Below are 23,753 nucleotides of genomic sequence, written 5' to 3' on the forward strand. Positions count from 1 at the left end.
TGGAAAAAAGCCGAAAATCTTGAGATTAGACAAGAATAACTAAGTGGTAGTGTTGCCAAGGGTGGGGTAAATCCCAGGGCAACGGGGCCAAGGGTTTTGGACAATAAAAAGAACACAAAGGGCAGGATAGGGCAGGCCTGGCTGTGCCTGCAGCATGCCTCCAAATGGGTGACACCATTCCCAGCCTCTCTCCCCATCTTTCAGGCCTAGAACAATACCCACATCATCTCCAAAGCCTTTCTCAGCCCAAAGACCCAGAGCCTTCACTTAGTAAAAAGAGAGGCCCACACTACTTGGTAATTTTCCACCTTGATAGAGTGTACTATATCCTGCCCTTTCCCTGAGTGGGGAAGTTTGCCCTAGGCTCTGCCACCCACCCACCACCACCACCCGCTCTACTCCACACACACCCAGCTCTAACTACACTGCCTGTGTCTTTCCAGGGCTCTGAATCAGACAGGGCTTCAGGCTGGAGCACCCTTTCTACCACGCTCTTTGCCTAGCTAACATCTCCTGCTTAGAAGTCTGTCCCTTCTTGGGGATGCCTTCCCTGCACACCAAGTACCATGCTGTTCATCCACTATGAGATGAGATGACAGTAGAAGCCAAGATGGCATTATTGGCCTTTATGAAGCAACCAGGGCCAGATCTAGTGTCCTCCACACAGTGAGATCAATAAACACCAGAGGCTTAAGAAATTAAGTGGCTCTCAGCATCTAAATTTTAAAATACTTTTTATTTTGAAATAATTAACCATAAATGTATGGATTATTTCTGGACTCAATTCTATTCCCTTGTTTTATATGTCTAGCCTTCTGCCAGTATCACATTGTTTTGATTACTGTAGCTTTGTAGTAAGTTTTGAAATTGAGAAGTGTGAGTCCTTGAATTTTATTCCTTTTTGAGATTGTTTTAGCTATTATGGTTCCCTTGAATTTCCAAATAAATTTTAGGATCAGCTGGACAATTTCTAAAAAATAAAGCAAAACCTAACAAACAAACAAAAACCTCTGGAATTTTAATTGAGATTGCACTGAATGTGTAGATCAACTTGGGGAGTACTGACAATATTAAGTCTTCCTATCCATGAACAAAGGATGTCTTTCCATTATTTAGATCTTAATTTCTTTCAACAATGTTTTGTAGTTCTCAGTATGCAAGTCTCGTACTTCTTCTGTTAAATTTGTTCTTTTCTTTTGTTAAATTTATTCTTAAGTATTTTATTCTATTGAGAGTTACTGTAAATGGGATCATTTCCTTAATTTCATATCCAGATTGTTCACTGCTGATGTGCAGAAATACAACTGATTTTTTTCTTATTGATCCTGTCACAATTCATTTATTAGTTCTAAAAGTTTTTTTAAGACCCCATGTCATTGTCAAATATTGTTTTACTTCTTACTTTCTAATCTGACTAGGTTTTTGTCAGGTCCAGGAGGGCCCTATTCCTACCCCCTGTAGTGTGGGAACCAGACCCCTCCCTTATCTTTTGTGTGAGAATCAGACCTTGCATCCGGTTGGCAACACTACATACTTACGTCCCGTTTCACTGGACTCTCCTCCCTTCCCTGCCAATTTACTCGCCTGACATATTCCCATCAAAAAAAGCCCACATCAAGCCCCATATAAGTTTTAAGGTCCTTCGCATTTGGGGCTGATGCCATCTTAGTCTCAGCCTGGCTGTCACTCTGCTACAATAAACCTTGCTTAACCCTTCTGCCTTGTGCGTTCCTCCCTTGGAGAACCTAACGGTTTTATTCTTCTTCAGTGCCCTGGCTAGAATCTCAAGTACCATGTTGTATAAAAGTAGCCAAGAGCAGATATCCTTGCTTGTTCCTTATCTTTGGGGGTGGGGGGTCAGGAAGCATTCCATCTTTCTCCAGTAAGTGGGATATTAGCTGTGGGCTTTTTGCAGGTGCTCTTTATTGAGCTGAGAAAGTTTCCCTCTATTGCTGAACGCTTTTTTCATGAAAGGGTGTTGGATTTTGCAAGTGCTTTTGTCTATTTGAGATGAACATGTGGTTTCCCTGTTCTTTGTTCTATTAATATAGTATATTATACTGATTTATTTTCAGATGTTAAACTAACCATTCTTGGAATAAAGTATATTTGGTCATAGTATATAATCATTTTTTGTGTTGCTGGATTTGTTTCTCTAGTATTCTGTTGAGGATTTTTACCTCTATATTCACAAGGGTTACTGTTTTGTAGTTTTCTTGTGATGGCTTTTAGTTTTGGTATCGGGGTAATACTGACCTCACAGAATAAGTTGGAAAGTGTCCTTTTCTCTTCTATTTTTTGAAAGAGTTTGTGAAAGATTAGTATTAATAAAAAAAGTCATTATTAAGAAAATTTTCTAATAAACCAAAAATAGTACAAATAGTGTAATTTATAAACCCTTCCATCCAGTTTCAATAATTATCAATATTCTACCATTCTTATTTCACCTACACTAGCTTCCCAATGTCTGATTTTTTTTAGGGGGTGAAATTATTTTAAAGCAAATCCCAGATATATCATTTCACCCTTAAAGACTTCTTTATTTGTATATGTAAACAAATCTCTAACAGATAAAGACTTTTTAACATAACCAAAATTTAATTTTTTGTTTCACTTAACAAAATCAGCAGTAATTTCTAATGTTATCTAATACCTGGTCAATGTTCAGATTTCCTCAAATGTTTCAAAAATGATTTTTAGAATTAGTTTGAATTAAGATCCAAACAAAGTCCAACAGTGTATTTAGTTGATATGACTCTTTTGATAATAGTTCCCCACCCCGCCACACTCCCTTTTCTCCCCATGCCATTCATTTGATGAGAAAAACAAGGTCAATTTATTGTGTAAAAATTTTTCATGTTCCATTTTTGGCTGGAACACAGGTATCTTCATGTATCTATTTAACTCATTCTTCTATCCCTCATGCTTCTTTTAAACTGAGAGCTGATCTAGATTCAGGTTGTTGTGAACCTACTTATTAGAAGACACTTAATTATATGGCTGTCCCACTTTCAGTATTAAAACAAATCTATGGGTTCAGGTGCTATCAGCCTGATCCATCTATTATAAAGTTCCCCACCAACATTTTTCCTAATGGTTTTAGCAACCACTGACAGTTTGTGCCCTGGTATGTAATTTCAGTAAAAGTTGTAACATAGTGATTTTTTAATTCTTTCAATTCCTCCAAGGCTAGGATTTTTTTACCTTCACAATTCTAGACTCCAGCTCTATATGATTCCTAAATTAGGATGGCACAGCTTTCAGGTGCCATTGTGGAAGCTTTGGGGGCGTTTTTCCTTGTCACAGCATCTGGAGAGTCCTCATGGCATTTATAGGCATAGACCAGATGCTGCACGCTCTACAATTCAAAAGTCTTGTTAGATATTAATGGAGACGTAAAGACTACATAAATTCTCTGAGTCCAAGATCATTTTTATATGAACATAAAGTATTTTTTATACGGTTCTAAAATAAATTTTTCCAGTAATATAACTATGATGTTACTGAAGAAACACTGTCTACTGTTGGGTTTGTCATTCTCCTAAGGGCTGTTTCAGAAAACTCAAGTTAGTAACAGCAACACAGTATGCGTATTTGAGTTGCTGATACAACACATCTGTATGTGCCAGCTTTTGTTACTATCGAATTCAAGATAATTCCACATACAACTGCAAATGTTTGACTATGTTTTCCAGTGAAATTTTGCTCAAGCATCTATACAATGAAATACACACTATCTTATTAACTCTTTTTGTTTCTCATTTATATTATAGTTAGGACTTTATACCGATTCCTTTTGAAATTATACATTCGGTAAGTTAGATTATCTATGAATTCTATTTTGAGAGAGTAAAAGATTTTCACAGAATATTTATTTTGAGATGCGCAGTGAGTCTGAGAGAGCTGAGATTACGTACTTAAGGTCTACAAGTCTCTTCCAACCTGATTCAGGGCTTATTCTTAAATCTTGCCACCATATTTTGGTTATCTCACAGCCAGAACATTGTGCTGGGTGTGAGGACACCTGGGCCCCATCCCTGCTCTGTCTCTTTATTAGTGGCTTATGACCTTAGGCAGGTCATCTTATCATTCTCTCATTTTTTTTTTAACTAACGAAGGTATATATTTGCAAAAACAGTATAAAATAATAATAATAGTTAACATTTACTGAGTGCTTATTATAGCCCCACAGTGAACTCTTCCCCCAACTCTGCCAATAGCACCATTTCTACCACAATTTAGACTCCGAACTGGAAAGTGCCATCTCAGCCAGAGACTAATGTCTCCCTGGTCCTTATTTCCACCCTTACAGCATAAGTCTCCAGCCCTGAATATTATCATCCTCATCTGCAAAGATTCAGGATGTCACTTGTTCATGCCCCACGCTGTTTTGGAAAAGTTCTGAAGTTGTCAAAAGAGGTCAAGGGACCACAGTGAAATGAAATGTAACAGGCAAGACACTGGGACTACATCCTTTCTGGGAAAGTATCTCTGCATCTCCACATTTTCCCAAAAAGCATGGTCCAGGGTCCTGTACAGACAAACAGCTTTGAAATGAACAAGTGAATCATCTGGGCAGTCACCCAGGAGTACTGCATACAAGCCCCATGGGCACTGACTCCTGGGCTGACTAAGAGGTTCTTTGTGGCCTCTAGAAAGGAGGCAGGAAGCTTTAAGATGCTGGGTAATTAGAGTGACTAGTAGCAGTACAAAAACTCACTGCTCTACTTATATCTCCATTTTCTATCTCCATACACCAAGACTGAGCAGAGAGATGGAGTCAAGTGGTAGGATGGGCATGGCTGGAACCCTTCTGCAGAAGCATGGGCTAACCACCAGGGGCTCTGTACTCACCAGGGAGGCTGCCGGCTGGTGTGTGGGTGTGGTGGGTAAATCCGGAGTGGGTCCACCTCTCTGGCAGTGGCAGGGGGAAACTCCCGGTGGGGACTGCTTACACTAGCCTTGTCCCAGTGCTCATGGATAGGTGTGATGATTCCAGACACAATACGAGACCGAAGTTCCTCACTGTTTTTGTAGGTCCTGTAGGAAGTAGACGAGGTATCAACTGCTTGTTGCTGGCTGGCAACCCTACATACAGTATTTTGGTGGTAGTGGTGGTGGCGGCGGCGGCCGCGGCGGCTGCGACAGCCAGAATGGCCCTGACAGCTGTTGGTGTTGCGCTTGGACCGTCTGCAAGTGTGGGAACGGGCTGCCCGGCGTTGTCTCCGAGACTGGGGCCTAAGCTTCTTAGGCATCTGAGTTCCCCCTCCTCATTTACCACCCCATTAGATAGAGGTGAGGGTGTAACGGCACAGGGCCTGGACTGGCTGCTCCTCTGTACCCACCCCATCCCACCCACCCTCAATTGTGTGTTCATAATGTGTCATGGGAAGGGTCATGGAAGGCAAAGGCTCCGTGGGGAGGATGAACTAGGTTCCTCCTAGTAGGCAGGGCTCTAGGGGGCTCAAGGTCCAGTTCTGTCACTAACTCAATGGCTGCTTTGAGCCTCTTTTCTCTGCCTGTAAGAGACAAGTAAATGAGCTACAGCTGAGGTGTTGAGGCAGACTGACGTAACAGGGAGTAGACAGGACTCTACAGAGTCCGAAAAATCTGTTTTAAAATGAGCTATATCCTGTGTCAAAAAGCAAACCTCACAAATGTAAAAGGCCTGAAATACAGAATATGTTCTCTGACCATATGAAATCATATCAAACAGCGACACAGAAAGGCATTGTATAAATTAGTGGAAATTAAGCAACATAAATCTAGATACAAAGCAATGAATAAAAATTAAAATACAACATATTAAAATATGTGAGATACAGCTAAAGCATTGCTGAGAGGAAACTCTATGGCATTAAATGCTTACCTACAGCTAATAATATACTTAATAATGAAAGGCTGAATACTTTGCCTGTAAGACTGGACACTAGGCAAGGATGTTCTCTTTCATCACTCTTATTTAGCCTAATACTAGAAGTTCCAGCCACTTCAATAAGACAAGAAAAAGCACACAGATTAGAAAGCAAGGAAGAAAACTGCCCCTATTTACAGATGACATGTCTACTTAGAGATTCTCAAGGAATCTACAAAAGAAAACAAAAACAAAAACAAAAAGCCCTCCCAAAACACTGTGAGTTCAATATTACAAGACAAGATACAAGATCAACACACAAAAATAAACTGCATTTCTATATATTAACGATGAACATTTAAAAATCAAAACTAAGAACACCATATATAATCAGCTCTAATCCCCCAAAATAACAAAAACATGTTCAGATTCTGTGACCTTAAAATTACAAAATGATAATGAAATTGAAAAACACCCAAATAAACGGAGTTGTTCATAGTAAAAGTGTCAAGTTTCCCCATTATAGGTTTGATGATTTATTGGTTTAATGCAACTCCTATCAAAATCCCAGCAAAGTTTTTTTTTTTTTTATAGACATAGATAAGCTTATTCTAAAGTTTATATAGAAAGGCACAGACGTTAGAATAGCCAAAACTATCTTGACAAAGAAGAATTGAATGGAGGGCTTTTTCTACTTAATATTAATGTCTATTATATATCTACAATAATCAATACTGTGTGATACTGGCAAAGGGATAGACACAAAGATCAATGGAAAAACTAGAGAACCCAGAAACAGACTCACCCAAGTATAGACAACTGATTTCGACAAAGTTGCAAAGCAATTCAAAAAAGAACAAATGGTGTTGGAACAATTTAACATCCACAGGCAAGAAGCCTGTCTAAACCTCACAACTTATATAAAAATTAACTTAAATTACAAACTTAAATGTAAAACATAAAACTATAAAATGTTTAGGAAAAAAAGGAGAAATTTTTGGGAAATCTAGAGCTAGACAGATTTCTTACACTTGACACCAAAAGCTTGATCCATAAAAACAACTGATAAAATGGGTATTACTAAAATTCAAAACTTTTGCTTTGCGAAAAGTCCCTGTTAAGAGAGAGGAAAAACAAACTAAAGGATGGGAGAAAATATTTATAAAACACCATCTAACAAAGGACTTGTATCTGAAATATATCAGGAACTTTCAGGAACACATAAAAAAAAAATCCAACTAGAAAACAGGCAAAAGATATGAATGGATATTTTCCCAAAGAAGATATACAGATGGCAAATACACACATGAAAATAATGTTCAACATCATTAGCTATTAGAGAAATGTAAATTAAAATCACAATGAAATATTACCAGACATTTATCAGAATAACCAAAATAAAAAATTGTGACAATAACTAATGCTAGCAAAATAAAACTTTAATTAAAAATATATTTATTATATAACCATAAAATGAGATTAGTTTAAATCAGTGGTTTCAGGTCTTCTCCAGCATACAGTGGGGCCCAGGGAGGGCAAGAGAGAAAGCCAAGTAGGTGGGGCACAGGGATCTCCATTTCCTGCCCCTACCCTTTCTACCAGAGCAACTCTAACCAGTTTAATATGTCAATCCTAAAGAACACGGTGCTTGAAGAGTTTCATGTTAGAAAGTATTAGTACCTATAAGGACTTGGAAGTGCTAAGGGCCTGTGGCCCATACATCCCTACAAAGAATAGGTTTCTACTTAAAACACAAAACTTTGGGGACCTTGCTGCTTCCCTGACCAAGATGGGTGGAGGGGATATGTAAATCTAACTCCTTTCCTTTCAATCAGATGAGCTGTGTGTGATATTGTTGGAAGGCCTCTGATCTCCCTATGTAAGATCTTTACCTGTAGAACTCAGGTCTGATTCAAAAACTGCCAACTCTTGAGAGAAAAGTTCTCACACAATTTCTAAGTCTTAGTAGAACTGCCATTTTGGTACCGCAAGACAGCTTGTCATCCTGTCTAATGTAGAAGGGGCATGGCAGAAAGAAATAGGTTTATATTCCTTAGCAAATCAGTTAGCTCATCATGGGCACAAATTCTTATCATAGACAGACAAAACATGTCATGATGACCTAACAAGGAGGGCCACATGGGGAAAGAGGACTAGAAGCACTGGCAGCTTAGTGCTGCTAGTACTATGGAAGAGGAGAGAGGGAGGGCCCTTATGATCAGGAGGCAGTCATACCCTACCTCTCAGAACCTCAGTTTCCATGGAGATGATTCCTAGTGATCAGATTTTTCTGCCTTTGTATGTTTACCAAGAGCTTTGGTCCAGCCCAAAGCGCTATGCTGACATTTCACTTCATCCCCAGAATAACATGCTGAGGTAGTACTACTGTGTCCCTCATTTCACAGTAATCAAAAAACAAAATAAAACATCCCCATACAAAATACCCTAACAGCAAATGTATTCAAAAAAAATCAATGTTTCTTTCTCAGTATTGCTGAGGGGACCAAATGCCCTAATGAGTATGAACAGCTGAATACAGGCCTGGGTTCTTCCACAGCATTTGTCAATTTCTCTCCCAATGGAATTCTAGAATGAAGATGTCAAGAAAGAGACCACATTCCAAATATCCTTCCCTTATCTTCTTAAGTGGTGTGCTGGAGTCACGGTGTGGGCAGCACCCAGAGGAGCAGCTTTGCCAAAGCCTGGCCTGGCCTCATTTCACTCCTTCATTCCTTTGTTTACTATATGCAAAACAAAACAATACAAAACAAACAAAAAATCCAGGCCCTGCCCTCAAGGAGATCACTGTAAGGGAGACCAACTCTAATAAGTTAATCATAAAATACCCACCTATTAAATACTTAAAAGGCTGTTTTGAAACATTAAACATGGGTGGGGGCAGGGAAATCTTCTCTCTGAGGAGTTGACATTTAAATTGGAACTGAAAGAGTCAGCTGTGTGAGGTAGTTGGGGAGAGCACTCTAGGCAGAGGGTAGAACTCTGAAGAGATGAGGAGCATGACACCTTGGCTGAGACATAGGAACTAAGGAACAAGTGGCACAGGATGAGGCTAGAAAGGCTGGGCACTAGGCTACAGGCCTTATCAAGGATTTTGTTTTTACCCTCAGAGAAACGAAAATTCACTGAAGTGTTTTGGGGGTTTTCTGGATTTAAAAAAAATTTAATGTACCAATGTAACCAGTTTTAATTGTACAGTTCAGCAGTATTTAAGTACATTCACATTACTGTGCAACCATCACCACCACCCATTTCCAGTTTTTCATCTTGCAAAACTGAATTTCTGTACCTATTAAATAATAATGCCCCATTTCCCCTTCCCCTGAGCCCCTGACAACCACATTTTACTTTCTGACTCTATGAATTTGATTATTCCAGGTACCTCATATAAATGAAACCATACAATATTTGTCCTTTTGTGTAACTTATTTCCCTTAGCACAATGTCTTCAATGCTCATCTGTTGTAGCATGTGTCAGCATTTCCTTCCCTTTTATAGCCGAATAACATTCCATTGTATGTATATACCACATTTTATTTAACCATTCATCTGTCCCATGTATTCATGGACATCTATGTTGCTTCCACCTTTTCATTATTGAGAATAATACCTCAATGAACATGGGTGTGCAAATATCTCTTTAAGACTCTGCTTTCAATTCTACTGAATATATGCCCAGAAGTGGAACTGCTGGGTCATATAGTAATTTAATTTTCTGAGGAACTATCATACCACTTTCTACAGTGGCTATACCATTTTATATTTCCACCAATAGTATACAAGGGTTCCAATTTCCCCACATTCTTGCCAATATATGTTATTTTCTGATTTTTGTTGTTATTGTTGGTTTTATAGTAGCCATTCTAATATATGTGAGGTAGTATCACTGAAGGATTTCCAGCAAGGGTTTTAACCATGATCTGATCTGTTTTAAAAAGGCTGGTCTGATTACTGTGTGGGAAATCGACAGGTGATGAGCAGGAGTGGAAGTTGGGATAGCTGGGATCTCCTTATGTAGTGGTAGCATGGAAGAGGGGAGGAGCAAAGAGGTGGCCAGAGTGATGGAGGTAGGTGGTTTGGAAGTCTGAGAGAAGTGGCCAGTTCAAAATAGTTATTGCTGATTATACACAATTAAATGAAACAGGGTATCGAGGCAGTTCTGATGACAGCGAATTTATAGCGATGCCAGGCTTCCTTTAAAACTCTGAGGAGGTCAACAAGGATGGCGGGGAAAGTCCCTAAAATGGAATACAGTAGAAATAAATGGCCCTAGATATCACACAGATAGTTTCATTACACTGATGGAAAAACAAGATATCACACAGATAGTTTCATTACACTGATGGAAAAACAAGCATTAATCTAAGTACTTTTTGAATACATCTGACAACATACATCCTCAGTGTGACACAGTCAAAAGACAAAAAGATCTGGGAAGAAATTGTATTTGAAACAGTAGATTTATTCTTGGTAGGTACTGATGCCGCAGTTCGAAATAATTTGTGTATTTTAAGATAAACAAATAAGTAAATATAGTGATGCTGTTAGGCATCAAGGTTCTCACCACAGAAAAGAAATCCAGGATGGAATAAGAGAATAATAATCCCATGGTGTTAGATTAAACATAAAAGTATCAGTTTAAAATTTAAGAAAAAATAATTTTAAGGAAAAAGCTTCCTAGCTCTATTCTCTGACAAAGCCTGGATGCAATGACATCCTGGGTCTTAACGAGCCCACTCAGGTACAGATTTTGGTTTTTAAATAATATTCCCCACCAACAGAAATCATGGCTTTTCAGAAAAATGGCTGATTCCAAGGCAGGGGCAAGGAAGTACAAGGTGAGACCAGAACACTTTATTGTGCCAGAAAGTAAGGAAACACTCAAAGAAGAATGAGGACATGCCAAAAGGACAAAGGAAGCAGTGTGAAGGGATTTCCACTGGTCAGCTCTGGAATGACTTGAGCATTCAAAGGATGACAAAAATGGACTATAACTTTGAATAAAAAAGAATCCATGAGTCCATACTGATAATAATAAATGAAGAAAGGATGATAAACATAGAAAATTGCTGTTTTATAATTATCGCAATAATAACTGATTCAGGCATGAATCATCAACAGATGCTAAAAGCACTGTGTAAAAGACCATCAAAAAGCAGAATATTCAGTCTGCTAATATACTCCCACGATCACTTATTAAACACAAAGAAAAAGAGATGCCTTTACTATAGAGAAAGCTAGAAGATACTGTCATTACCATGTGATCAAATTGAACAAAATCAACTGTGAGACAGACATCTCATGTCTGATATGAAACTGAGAACACCGCCTCACTTATATAGTATTCATGTTGAAAATGTTCAACTTACATCAAATGATGAGTAAGTAATCTGATACATCTGATCTTGAGGAAAAAATCTGAATATTCTACGCAAGAGACTTTAAGTCTTTAAAAATAACAATGCCACAAAAAAGTCTAAGAAACTGTTCTAGATTAAAGGTCATGAAAGAGGCATGAAAATAAATGTAATGGTGATCTTGATTAGATAAGAAAAATAACCTCAAACCAAAAACCGAAAAACTAACTAAAAAGGAAACTGCTGGGATGACTGCAGAACATGAACTATATATTAAATTATATTAATTTTTTTTAAGCCTACAGCACCCTGTATTCCTAGGTGGTCTCCCATCCAAGTACTAACCAAGCTGCTGAGCTTCTGAGATCAGACAAGATCAGGCATGTTCAGGGTGGCATGGCCGTAGACTATATCAATGTACTAATGCTACATTTCCTGAGTGCGATAACTGTATTAAGGATATAGAAGAGGGTGCCCTTGTAAAAATAAAAAAAATATATGCTGAAATATTTAGGCGCGAAGGTTCACAAAGTCTGGAAATAATAATCAGATGGTTCAAGAACAAAAAAGCATACAGAAAAATTAGGCCAATGTAGCAAAATGTTTAAAAATCAGCGACTCTAGGTGGTGGGTTATATGAGTGTTCACTGTAATATTTTTGCAAACCATCTCTTCTACTGAGTTGCAAATTTCAAAATAAAAAGTCAAGAGAATGAGAAGACAAGCCCGACGAGGAGAAAACATTTACAAAACACATATATGATAAAGGACTGTTATCCAAAATATACGAAAAACTCCTAAAACTCAACAATAAGAAAAGAACTCAAATAAAAACTGGGCCAAAGACCTTAACAATTACTTCACCAAAAAAGATACAGATGGCAAATAAATATGTAAAAATATGCTCAACACCATATGCCATAGGGGAACTGCAAATTAAAACGAGATACCACTACACAGCTATTAGAATGGCCAAAATCTGAAACATACCACCATCAAATGCTGATAAAGATGTGGAGCAACAGGAACTCTCATTCACTGCTGGTGGGAACACAAAATGGTACAAGCACTCTGAAAGACCGTTTGTCAGTTTCTTACAAACCTAAACATAGTCCAACACCGCCAAGAATGAACCCTACAGTAAACTGGACTTTGGGTAATAATGTGTCAATATAGGTTCACCCATTTAAAAAAAAAGGTACCACTTTGGTGTGCTGATAGTGGGATGTTGACAGTGAAGGAGGCTATACATATATGTGTGTAGAGGGGGTGCAAGAGGTACGTGAGATCTCTGCACTTGCTGTTTAGTTTTGCTGGGAACCTAAACCTGCTCTAAAAAAATTAAATGAATTTTTTTTTTTTAAAGTTAGGGGTGGAGTAGAGACCTGATAGGTACACTTTTCCCAGGAGCCTACTCTGACTGACCCCACTGATCCAGCTGCATCTCTATTCTGAAGCCAATGCAGCACTTGTGGACACCTGATTACATGATTTTATTTCATGTGGCATTTCTCACGTAAGTCTTCTCTTCAAAGAAATTAAAAACAGAAGAACTGAGAAGTAACTGTGCTCAGAAGTGAAAGATCCTTCTGTTGACCTTCCTTAGTTCTCTGAACACCTCTACCCCATTCCTGGTATCTAGCCACTGGTTCTCTCTTCTTCTTCCCAGGGAAAGCTATCACTTAGAAGTACCTGTGGAAGTCAACCAGGTGTTCTGAATCGATATACTCATCCAAGTTCAAGGTCAAGTCTGATACTTGCTGTGAGCCATATTCCTAAAAAATAAAAATAAAAATGAGAGACTGGGAATATTTTTTGTTTAATGAGTGGATTAGTGAGGTGAGAGTGACAATATTCAACCTCAAGAAAAACAGATGTGCGCAAAGGGACATATATAAGGACAAATTTTAATACAGGAAATATCCTTCTGATGCTTGGGGACTTCTCTAATTTCGGAATATTGTTTTCCTGAGGCAGAGCTCAGAAAATCTACTTCTAAGCTCTTTTGCAATTTGGGTGCAGGCATGAAATTGAGGTGCTACTTGGATGCACAACTTCGACTTGGAGGAGGGCAGCTTGAGGAAGCAGGCCAAGCACCGAACAGGCATCTTGCTAATGAGGGGGTCACAGCATCAGTGGCTCATGAGAAGGGGCACCAGGGCTGGCAGTATTGGCCAGTATCTAATGCCTCAGGATGGTGGCAGCAGCACTGGTTTCCATGGCATGGTTTGGGGCACTATCCTGGAAGTTCAGCCTTGAACCTGTTTTTCCAGACCTTCCAATGATTCAATGAGCTATCCCAGTTCTTTTAATAAATCCAATCTGTTTAAAACTACTATAAGGCGAGTTTGTTGTTTGTAACTAAGAACTTTGTTTCATACAAGAGCTAAACAGTCATCAAAAAAGAAAGAGATAAATTGTGATATTATGGTGTTGTGCATAGTAGTTAAAATGAGTAAAGTATAATATCTACATGCATTCCCATGTAAAGACCTCTAAAACATATTAAAATAGAAAAAGCCAGATACAGTATAATACAGACTGCATGATACTTTTATATGAACACACGTAATCATGATAAAACTTAAAAAGAGAGCCTTTCCTTTCATGGTACTTATAGTCCAGTGGCAGAATACAAACATTAACCTAAAACATAAATAAGTACATAATTATATTGTGGTATCAGGCAGGGAAAAAAAATAATAAAGTAAGGAGGCACAATTTAGATATTTTCTGGCAAGTAAGAATAGTTAGACAGTACTGAACTTTTTGAGGAAGTGAAAAATGAGAGGAAGTTAGCCAGGCTAAAGAAAGAATGTAGGGTGGGGTGTGTGTGGTGGCCCACTGGAGGGAAAGAGCTTTCCAGCATAGGGAACAAGAAGTGTAAAGACTTTGGGCAGCAGAGAGCTAGGCTTATCGAAAGAACTAAAAGTAGCCCCCTGGGGCTACAGTAAGTTTTTTCCTCCCAGGTTCTCACTAAATGGATTTATCTTAATTTACTTAACCATTCTCCTGTGATGGAAAGGTTCCTCCTTTATAATAACAGGCAATGAAAATCTTTGAGCATAAAGCTTTTCTATATTTAGTGTTCTTGCCTCAGGATGAAGTTCCAGAAGTAGGATTAATGAGTAAAGGCTTCACAAATATTTAGGGCTCTTCATCCATACCGTTAAATGGGTTTCAAAAAGGCGATCCCAATGTCCATCCCAACCAGCAGACTCTTCCATGTCTCAGAGACTCACCAGCACATTGATGATCATGCTATTCTCCACAGTGACAGCCTTCACAAGGAGCTTTCTGGACCCATCCTTAGACTCATACCGGAGGACATACAGGTCTTTATTGTTGTTCCATTCGGCAGGCAGCAGTTCTGATTTCTTATCATTGGGACCTGGCTGAGAAGACACCAGGGTTGAGGAGGAAGGTCAGGACTTCAAAAGGCAGAGTTATAAAAGACCTTATAGACCAGTTAATCCCATTCCTCACTTCACAGATGAGGGCATGGAGATCAGAAGAAAAAAAAAGTCCAAGGCCCTATACCAAGTTAGAAGTCTGGGACCCAGGTCCCTAGACTCCTGCTCTTGATCCTCTCTCACCTCTGACTGCCTCTGTGGCACCGCAGTGGAACCTGTCAAGAACCTGTTGCCTTGTTCAATAATAATTTCCTCACCATCCCCTGGCCAAGAGTAAAGCAAATCATCTGAAGGGCTACTGTGAAATTCCAAGGCAGTGTTTTTCAAAGTTTGAAACTTGGGCCATTGGCAATAGAATCACCGAAGTGTTGATGAAAAATACAGATTTTAATGCACTCCCCCCTCCAGACTATTATAATGGTTTAACAAAAATTATTAATTTTCATACAAAATTAGCATATGTACAAGATAAAAAAGAATTACAAGATGCACACCTATGTATCTACCACCAGCTTAAGAAATAGAACAATGCCAAAACACTAAAGCCTTGAGTAGCATACATCCAATGAAGCTCCCTCTTCTCCCTAATGGGTAATTACCACTCAGTATTTCTAAAATATTATTTACTCTCCTTGTAGTTATATTACTACAAACACAACCCTAATGTTTTTTTAATTTTATACAAATTGCATCACTTTTATCACTTGCTTTTTTCATTCAAGTTTTCTGAGCTTCATCCACGTCAATGCATTTAACTATAGTTGATTCACTATATCGCATTACATTGCTTATACAGTTCACAGCTATACAGCATACCATTGTATGAACATGCTGCAAATTACATTCTCACTTTTTGATATTTGGAGTGTATACAGTTTAGCTATTATAAAAACTGCCACTGTGAACATCCTATACACATCTCCTCGTACACATGTGGATGAATTTCTATACAGCATGTCTGGTATAGATTTATACTCCCATCAGAAATGTATAAGAGTTCTTGATGTTCCATGCAGTCAGCAACATTGCTGATGTCCAATATTTAAATTTCTGCTAACTAGGGTTTGTAAAAATGCATCACTCTGAGTTGTAATGTTTTCCTTTTTTTAATTAGTAATCCTAGGACTTTCCTTTTACACACTAAAGTTTTAGAACTAGTTCTCAAACTATTTCTACAGTAAAAATTAATATAGTGATTTCCAGGTGGGAAAATATTTCTTAAACAAGATTGACAAAAGAATAAAAGTGCTATCTTTGAGACCTTCCATAATTTAAAGCTTATGTTCAACAAGAGACACAACAAAGTTAATAAGCAGCCTCAGGCTGGATGAGATATTTGCTACGGGTACAAATGGAAAGAATTAATAACTAGCACATAAAAGGAATGCCTAGGAAATTAACAATAAAAGTTGGGAACCCACTTGAAAAACTGGCAAAAGATATGAACAAACAAAAGGTAAGAGCGGCTAATGGTGTATAAAGGGTTGTTCAACTTGACCAGCACTCAGAGGAGCGCAGGTTGAAATAATGATACCATGTTATACCCATCAGACTGGTATTACCCATTTTTCTATTTTTGCCAGGTGTTTATGTAGGTGTGGGGAGAATGGTGGCCATTTAAACTCTTACAGCCACTCAGGAGAGCAATCTGGCAGGATTTAGTGCAATAGGATGAGCTGATGCACCATGACTCTCCAATCCAGGAAGAAACTATGCACAGAGGACATAACAAGGGATTTCATCACGACCTTGTCATGGACATCAAAGTGGAGGTAAAATGCAAAATATGCTCACAGAGGAATATAATATAGCAGTGAGAAGGAACAAACTGGGTCTAATTATAGCATTACAGATAAAAGTAAAAAAATATGACTTAAAGAAAAGTTAAGAAAAGAATGAGATTTATAGCTGAGTATTTTTTATGTAAAAAGTTTAAAAAACAAAAAAAATCTATTTTTTTTTTGGATGAATATTTACATAGCTAAATATGGAAGAAGTGGAGTGGGAAATTTGTATTCATGAGATTGTAGTGGGAGAGAAGTGGAACCAAACATAAAGAACAAGGGCAAAAGACAGGTCCAGAAACACAGGCCTTACACACCCCAAGGACAGCAAGGGGCCAAGAGTGGAGAATTGTGGGCCCCTCCTCTTTGGTCACCCCTGGTACTTAGGAATCCAATGGGGGAAGAGATCGCAAATGAAATTCAAGATGTTGCAACTGGCATGGTTTAAAACTTGGCTGAATGACAAGGAAATTCACAAGCCTGAAGCAGAGAAATGACAAAAAAAAAGTGAAACTAATCAAACTACTCTGTTAAAATGAAATTCCCCTGTCACCCCAACTAGGTAAATTTCCTGTAACATGTTTAATTTTGTGGATTTAAGGTTTATTTTGGAAGCCAAGAATTTGATAACATGCTTGTCTTTGTTGTTAAGGGCCTTTGAATTTATATTTATATCCTCCATCTACAGCATTTTTCTTGGAATGTTGATAATTCAGTATGTTCATTATCCCATAACCTCTGGCTTCCAGAACAAGAGAGAATTCTGGTGCTTCTCACTGCAGTGGAACCAACGTTCCCCAGCCCAAGGGCAGCCCTGATATGGGGAAAACAAGTGGGACTGAAGGAGACTGACTGGAGATATCAGGCCAAACATGGCATTCAACTGCCCTCCAGGCCCTGACATTAAATATCGGGCCTCCCAGCAAGCTACAATTGGAAAGTAGCCAAAGTGAATGGTTGTGTAGTTTAACTTCCTGGAATGAAAACTTTGAGTTGACAGTAAGTCAGGCACAGACTGGGTTTGGCATTCAGAGCTTCTGGTTGCTCTGGAGAAAATTTTTTCCCAGCCAGGTCTACCAGACTGGCTCCCAAAAAGCAAATATAGTTTTCCCCTTAGGCAAACTCCTGAGACTGGAAACATTCTTTAGTGGTCATGAGTTCATCGCAGCGCCTCTGGGCTAAAATGCACCCAAAGAAACTCTAACATCATTTTGGGCATTTTCTTTCATTGTAATCCTTAGATTCCTACAACATAAAACAAAATTCTTTACCTTGAGTCCATGGCCACCTCTATTCCCCCTGCCACCTAAACCACCTGACAGAGCTGTAAAGCTCTTATGAAGCATGGTGCTGACTTCAAGAAAGAAATCCAAATTTAAATACTGGATTTTTATTGAAGCCAATGGCTGGCTTAACTGGTCTCCTAATCGAGTTTTATGTACACAATTCCCCTGTACCAGAGGAAACAAAATCAAAGGGAAAAGCAGACAATTGAAATTTTTATTTAACTGCCAAAATATTATATGATCAAATACGTATATACTTTCAGGACCTTCCTCACTCTCTTATCACTCACAGAAAGGCGGGGAGCAGGAGGCAACATACACATACCCTGCAGTTGGCAGACACTACTGGTCTCTGCTGAGTCTTCTGGTCCCAGGCCAGAAAATTAAACCTTCTCTTAAATAAATTAATAGGAAAGATGCCTCTCCAAATGGCTTTAACTCTGAATGAAAGTAGACTCAGCAGCAGTGAGAGGAGGACAGGTGCAACCTGAGCTCGAATGGCACTTAAAAGACAGGGCAAAGAGAAGCAAAAATACACTCTAGTGTGCAACACAAACACCTGTTCTTTCAGGGGTATACATGATTTAGTACTTGGGTAGACATATGGGCAGTGGACAATGCCTTACAAAAGCCTTATCCCCACTCTCCCTGGCCTTCCCTATGATGTCTGGAGGTAGCATCTTTTTCTGGTCTGCATGAACTCAACCCATGAACAGAGTGGAGCCAGACGGACTTTTGGAAATTAGTTAAGGATCTTTCATTTATTTTTTTAAAACCAGTATTAAAATAAGATCGTATTCTTTCTGCACATTTCACCTGAAAATTTCTGGGCCCGGAGTATGGAAAGGGGATGCTGACTGGAAGGAGGCAATAACCTACATGAACTGATGTCCCTAAGCTGTCAAAGTGACAGAGTCGCTGACAGGATGTGAGAGGGAATGAGTGGTGGGTGTAGATTTGTAGTGTTGATATGGATCTGTAGAATGGGGAGAAAAGAAAGGAGTCAAGCAGGCCCTGTGTAACGCGTTCCTGTTCCCAGAGGAAGAGGTTCTGACAGTGTGTCTGAATAGTAGTCGCTCGCTGGAAGTATATAAGGTGAGTGAAATATGTGAAGAGGGGCAGAGAATAGAACAGACGTGTCAGATCTGAAGGACAGTGCAAGGGGCGATGGGAAGCTCCAATGTCAGGACCCAATCTTATTCTTCTCTCCCACTCCACTGTCTCCTGCACATCCTACGGGTTCCTGGGAGAACTTCCCAGGAAAAATAAAATGACTGGGGCAAGTGAGAGTTGTTAAATATTAGAAAGCTGGAGTGGGGCAAGTACGTAGACATAAGATTTCTGTTGGAGAGGCTATACACTGATAGGGGAAGCCTGACACTTGTGAATGGAGGCCTTGTCTCTACTTGGTCGCAGAGTCTAAAATAATGAAAGGCAAGGTAAGTGGGCAGAGTGCAGGGAGACTAGAAAGGCCAGGAACAGAGGCATCCAGGGGGAAGAAATGGTTCCTGTTTCCAGGTGTGTATATGTGAAAGACTGGCCCTTCTTTTCCAGCCTTATCTTCAGTCTCATAGACCACACAAGGGATTAAGTGTGAGCCTGGAGGTGGGGAAGGGGGGTGCTGAGTGTATATCTGAAGTCTCAAGAAAAGACAGAAATCTATGAGTTCTTGTGTTTCTGATTTCTATTGCTGAGGGCAGAGTGTGAGAGGGTGATCTTGGTCACTAATTCTAAGAAACAGAGGAATGGAGCGGCAAGGGATTAGGGTGAGGGAGTATCTGGCCCCAAGTACTTAGGATGTGTAATCCATCTTTGAGGAGGGATCCCTAAAACTCTTTGTCAGGAGAGGAAAAATTAAGACTATAGATGTATATCTGAGAAACTAGACAAGGATTAGGGAGTTTGAAAACTGAAGCAGTTGGAGAATAAGGTTAAAATCTTACTTAAGATGCAAGGGGTGAGGTGCCCTGCTCCCCAAGGCTGGTCTGGGTTCTGAGAGTGAGAAGAAAGTGACAGTGAGGGGAATGCTTGGAGTTGTGAGTGTGTGTACATGGTGACTGTGGCTGAAGGATATTTTCTCTGATGGAGTAGAAGGGAAATGAATTAGTGAGGTAGGCTGGGCCTAGAAGTCCCAGGCTCTGTAGGGATGACAAGCTCCCCCCTACCCCGCCCCCCCACACCACCAAGAGGCAGAGCCTGAGGATGGGAGAGCAGGAGGGCCTGGTCCTGTAAGGACAGCTGTGGGGAGGAAACCTTACCTGGCCCTTAAACACCCAGGGTGTATGTGTGTATATGCCTGTTTCCCAGAGCCCCGAATTGGGGATGACAGCGATGAGTGGGATGCACTGGACCCTTGACAGGGGCTGAGTAGGTAAAGCTCACCCCTATACCTGTGCTTGGATTCAGTTATCTGGAGGAGGCTAGAGTACAGTATGAGAGCAGTACTGAATACAGCTCCCCACCCCCCACTGCGTGCGAAGGAGCTTAGTGGACTTCATTCAGGTAGGTGAGGAATGCACAGGGTAACTATACCCGTCAGGTGCCAGCTCCACATAATCCCGGTCTGGGAGACTGCTAGGCTGAGCTGAATTGAGTTTCCAACCAAGGATTTTCAATCGTGTGTCAGCTGTATTGTGAGGGGCTTTGGGCTGAGCTGGAACAGTAGAGCACAACCCCAACCCATAGACTACCATATCATTGGTGTCGTGAACCCGAGGTTACGGAATTGGGAGGGGGAAAGGTCAGACGCTCTAGACCAGGCCTTCGGTCCTATGGGTTTGAGCAGAGGACACCTTACCCTCTCCACCCGGGCCCCGAACTGTCTCCGTGGCGGTACCTACCTGGTCGCCGGCACCCAAGCTGTAGTAGCCGTGCGTCACCACTTCCCAGTGCAGGAAGCAGACGAGCGCGTCCTGCGCGCAGGTGATAGACGGCGCCGCCGACGCAAACAATACCTCCAAGCCCGCCATATGCGCCTCCGGCTTCTGCGGACAAAGGAAGGAAATAAGGAAGTGCCGTGAGCCGATCTGGCCCTCCGAGTACTGATGACGCCACTCCGATACTCCACTCGTCCCCGCCGCGTCTCTGCTCGCCGTCAAAATGGAGACGCCCAGGGGTGGGGGCGCGGCCGCCGGAAGTAGCTCTAAAGGCCGGGGCAGCTGAGCGAGCGCGCCGGGGCTGAAACCCGAGCGTGACGCGTAAAGGTTCCGCCAGCAGCGCGCGAATGTGGCTCCTGGTCGAGCTGCCCTTCAAAGCTGGAATCACCTCTTCCCGGGTTGCTAGCAAGACCACTGCAGGCTGCGTGTTGCGTCCTCCTGGAGCGTTGAGCCAGACTGCCTGCCCACAGAATGGGATGGGCTTATGCTAGTAGGGTAAGAGTTTAAGAAATATGGCTGAAATATATTCATAATAATAATAATTGGCTCATATACAGAGCTTGCTACGTGCCACATTACTCGAAAAGCTTTTCTTTTATTCGTTTATTTATTCTTCACATCCCAACCTTTAAGTTTAGTATTAATGATATCCCCATTTTACAGTTGGGTGAACGGAGTAGCAGAGATGGCACGTTTTATTAAATATTGTGTGCTAGATCCTGTGCCAAAATCTTTACATCACCCTAATAATAATTCTATGAGTTATATTCCATTGTCATCCCCATTTTGCAGATGACAAAACCAGCTCAGAGAGTTGAAACCATTTCTCCCTAAAAGACACAGCTGCCAGCCGCAGAGCTGGAGCTCCTGATCCACTACCAAATTTCAGTCGCTGTTGTTTTTGTTTTTGTTTTTTGTTTTTTGTTTTGCCTGTTTCCATGATTTTTACCACCTACTATTTCTTCGACAAGTTTCTCGAAATCCACTTACTGTTTTTACAAAAATAAATTTAGTTTCTCATCTCTGTCAGCACCCTGCTGCAAGCCACCTTCAAACCTCATTTAGATGCCTGCACCAGCCTCTGAAATGCCCTACTCCATCTCTTCCTCCCTAAAGTCTGTTCTCACTCTGCAACTAGAGATTCTGTTAGAACACAAGTCAGATCACATCCCTCCTCTACTCAAAACCCTCCTGGGGCTCCCATCACACTCAAAGGAAAAGTAAAGTCCTCTCCATGGTCTTTAGGAATCTGCATAAAGTCTGTGCCCCCTACCCCCCCCCCTTACCTCTTTCTAACATCATCTCTTCCAGCTCTCCCCTCATCACCTGCATTCTTGGCTGCAATAATTTTGACTCCTGTCTTCTCTCACACCCACATCTGATACAACAGCAAAGCTAGTGAACTTTACTCGCAAAATATATTCTGAATCTAATCACTTCCTGCCACCTTACTGCCTCCATCCCGGTCTGATCTTCTAGCATCTTGTACTTGGACTATTACCGTAGCTTCCTACCCTTCTCCCTCTTCCACACATTGTTCTCCAGGCCTTTGCACGTACTGTTGGCTGTGCCTGGAGTGCTCCTTCCCCAAACATCAGCATGGGTAGGAGTCCTTCTTTTGAAGTGACTCCTTTCCCCCACCTCCTACTAGCCTCAGCAGAGGGCTTCCCTGACACTTATCATAACCCGACTCTATATTAGGTATTTGTTTGTTTGGTTAATGACTGTCTTCCTACTAGACTTGACAAGGGAGCAGGCAGGGACTGTGTCTGTCTTGTGCACAGGTATGCGTGAATGCCTTCCCGGCTCAATATATATGTACAGAATGAATGAATGATGATGAACGAATGAATCATTGGCCTGAGATTAACCCACCTGGGCTAGACTCACCCCTTTGCAGTCTACCACTCACTTTGTTATCTGACCCTATATCTCTGCAAATTTTGTGTTCCTGGAGTTCCCCTGGGATGCCCAGATTCTTGAATCCCACCTGCAGAGATTCTAGCTGAGCAGGTTTGATATGGAGTTCAAGCATGTTTACTGCACTCTGGGTGGTGCTAAAGCTGGTGGCCATGGAAAAAAGCTGTTTGCTCTTTCTACCAAGAAGTACTTTCAGGCATCCCTGCTTTCGCTTGCTCTGTCTTTTTTGCTTGCAGTTTCCTTCCCCAGTTATGGAAAATTCCACCAATTCATTCATTCATTCATTCATTCATTCACTAAACCTCCACAGGCTGGGTTTCCATAGATAGTGTTACAGTCTGTACTGCACAAAGGTGCCCACCTAGTGGCAGCCTTATTCCTAAGTGCCTACTGTGAGCCAGGTCCAGATGAAAAAACTGTAGTTTCAGCCACTATGGAACTCACTGTCTAGTGTTAAAAAAAATAAAAATTAGACAAAGGTAACCCAGTGTGAAAACTGTCATGACAGAGGCGCTTGGAGGACTGTGCAAGCCTAAGGGCGCAGCTAATTCAGGCTAGGGATCCAGAGGATTTGAGTGATTTATTTGGGAGCTGATTCCAGAAAATAGCAATAAGGGAACGGGGATGTGAGACAAAGGAAGGCAATAGGTGTTAAATGATCAAGCCAAGGTGTTACCAATAGGTGTTAAATGATCAAGCCAAGGTGTTACCTCTAGGCACCTGGAACTTGGTTCTGCCTGGCAACTCTGGGAGGCAGTGTAGGACATGTCTCAGAGTTGTCCCAATTGAGCAAAGGAACTGGGGTATTTCTCCCTGTCTGCCACAGGTTGAGGGCTCCTTCTGGGGGCATGAAAAGCCCTCAGGCAGAGAATAGCAGAGTTTAGAGAAAGCAGCCTTTGGTTCTTAGAGGTGAGTGCTGGAGTGAGCGGGGCATAGTGGCATCTGCTATGTCCCAATCCCTACTAAGGGTGATCCATGCCTTTGAGAGCTTGTGGCTCAGCAGCCAGCACAGAGTAGGCACTAGTATCTGTCTACTGAAAGAATGAGGCGGGGTTTTTTTCTTGCACTAGGCTGTGAGTCCCCTGAGGGCCAGGTCTGTGTTCCATCAACCCTGCACCCCAGGGTCTCCAGGGTCCTCTATGGATAGGAACAAATGGGAGGGTCCCCTGGGGCTGGAGAGTGTCTGCATCTGCTCCTGGTCCATCCACCACTTCCTGAGAACTTACCTGTATCAACAAAATTCTC

The 23,753-nt window shown here is 40.9% G+C and overlaps 1 protein-coding gene and 1 long non-coding RNA gene across 3 annotated transcripts in view; one reads left to right on the forward strand and one right to left on the reverse strand.

Moving 5' to 3' along the window:
* PSMF1 (proteasome inhibitor subunit 1) overlaps positions 1-20,828 on the reverse strand; it is a 31,717-nt gene extending 10,889 nt beyond the window's left edge. For both annotated transcript variants that reach the window (XM_039863948.1, XM_039863947.1), the window contains exons 1-4: positions 20,553-20,828; positions 14,472-14,624; positions 12,922-13,004; positions 4,855-5,040 (exon numbers count right to left, since the gene is read on the reverse strand). In XM_039863948.1, the coding sequence (XP_039719882.1) occupies positions 4,855-5,040; positions 12,922-13,004; positions 14,472-14,624; positions 20,553-20,681 (551 nt within the window). In that variant the 5' untranslated portion in view covers positions 20,682-20,828. The remainder of the gene's footprint in view (positions 1-4,854; positions 5,041-12,921; positions 13,005-14,471; positions 14,625-20,552) is intronic.
* A 51-nt stretch (positions 20,829-20,879) lies between these two features.
* LOC120603491 (uncharacterized) overlaps positions 20,880-23,753 on the forward strand; it is a 28,614-nt gene continuing 25,740 nt past the window's right edge. The window contains exon 1 of the long non-coding RNA XR_005653026.1: positions 20,880-21,083. This is a non-coding gene — a long non-coding RNA (uncharacterized LOC120603491). The remainder of the gene's footprint in view (positions 21,084-23,753) is intronic.

The sequence above is a fragment of the Pteropus medius genome, unplaced genomic scaffold (genome assembly GCF_902729225.1).
Source record: "Pteropus medius unplaced genomic scaffold, Ma_sr-lr_union100, whole genome shotgun sequence".
NCBI classification, from domain to species: Eukaryota; Metazoa; Chordata; class Mammalia; order Chiroptera; family Pteropodidae; genus Pteropus; species Pteropus medius.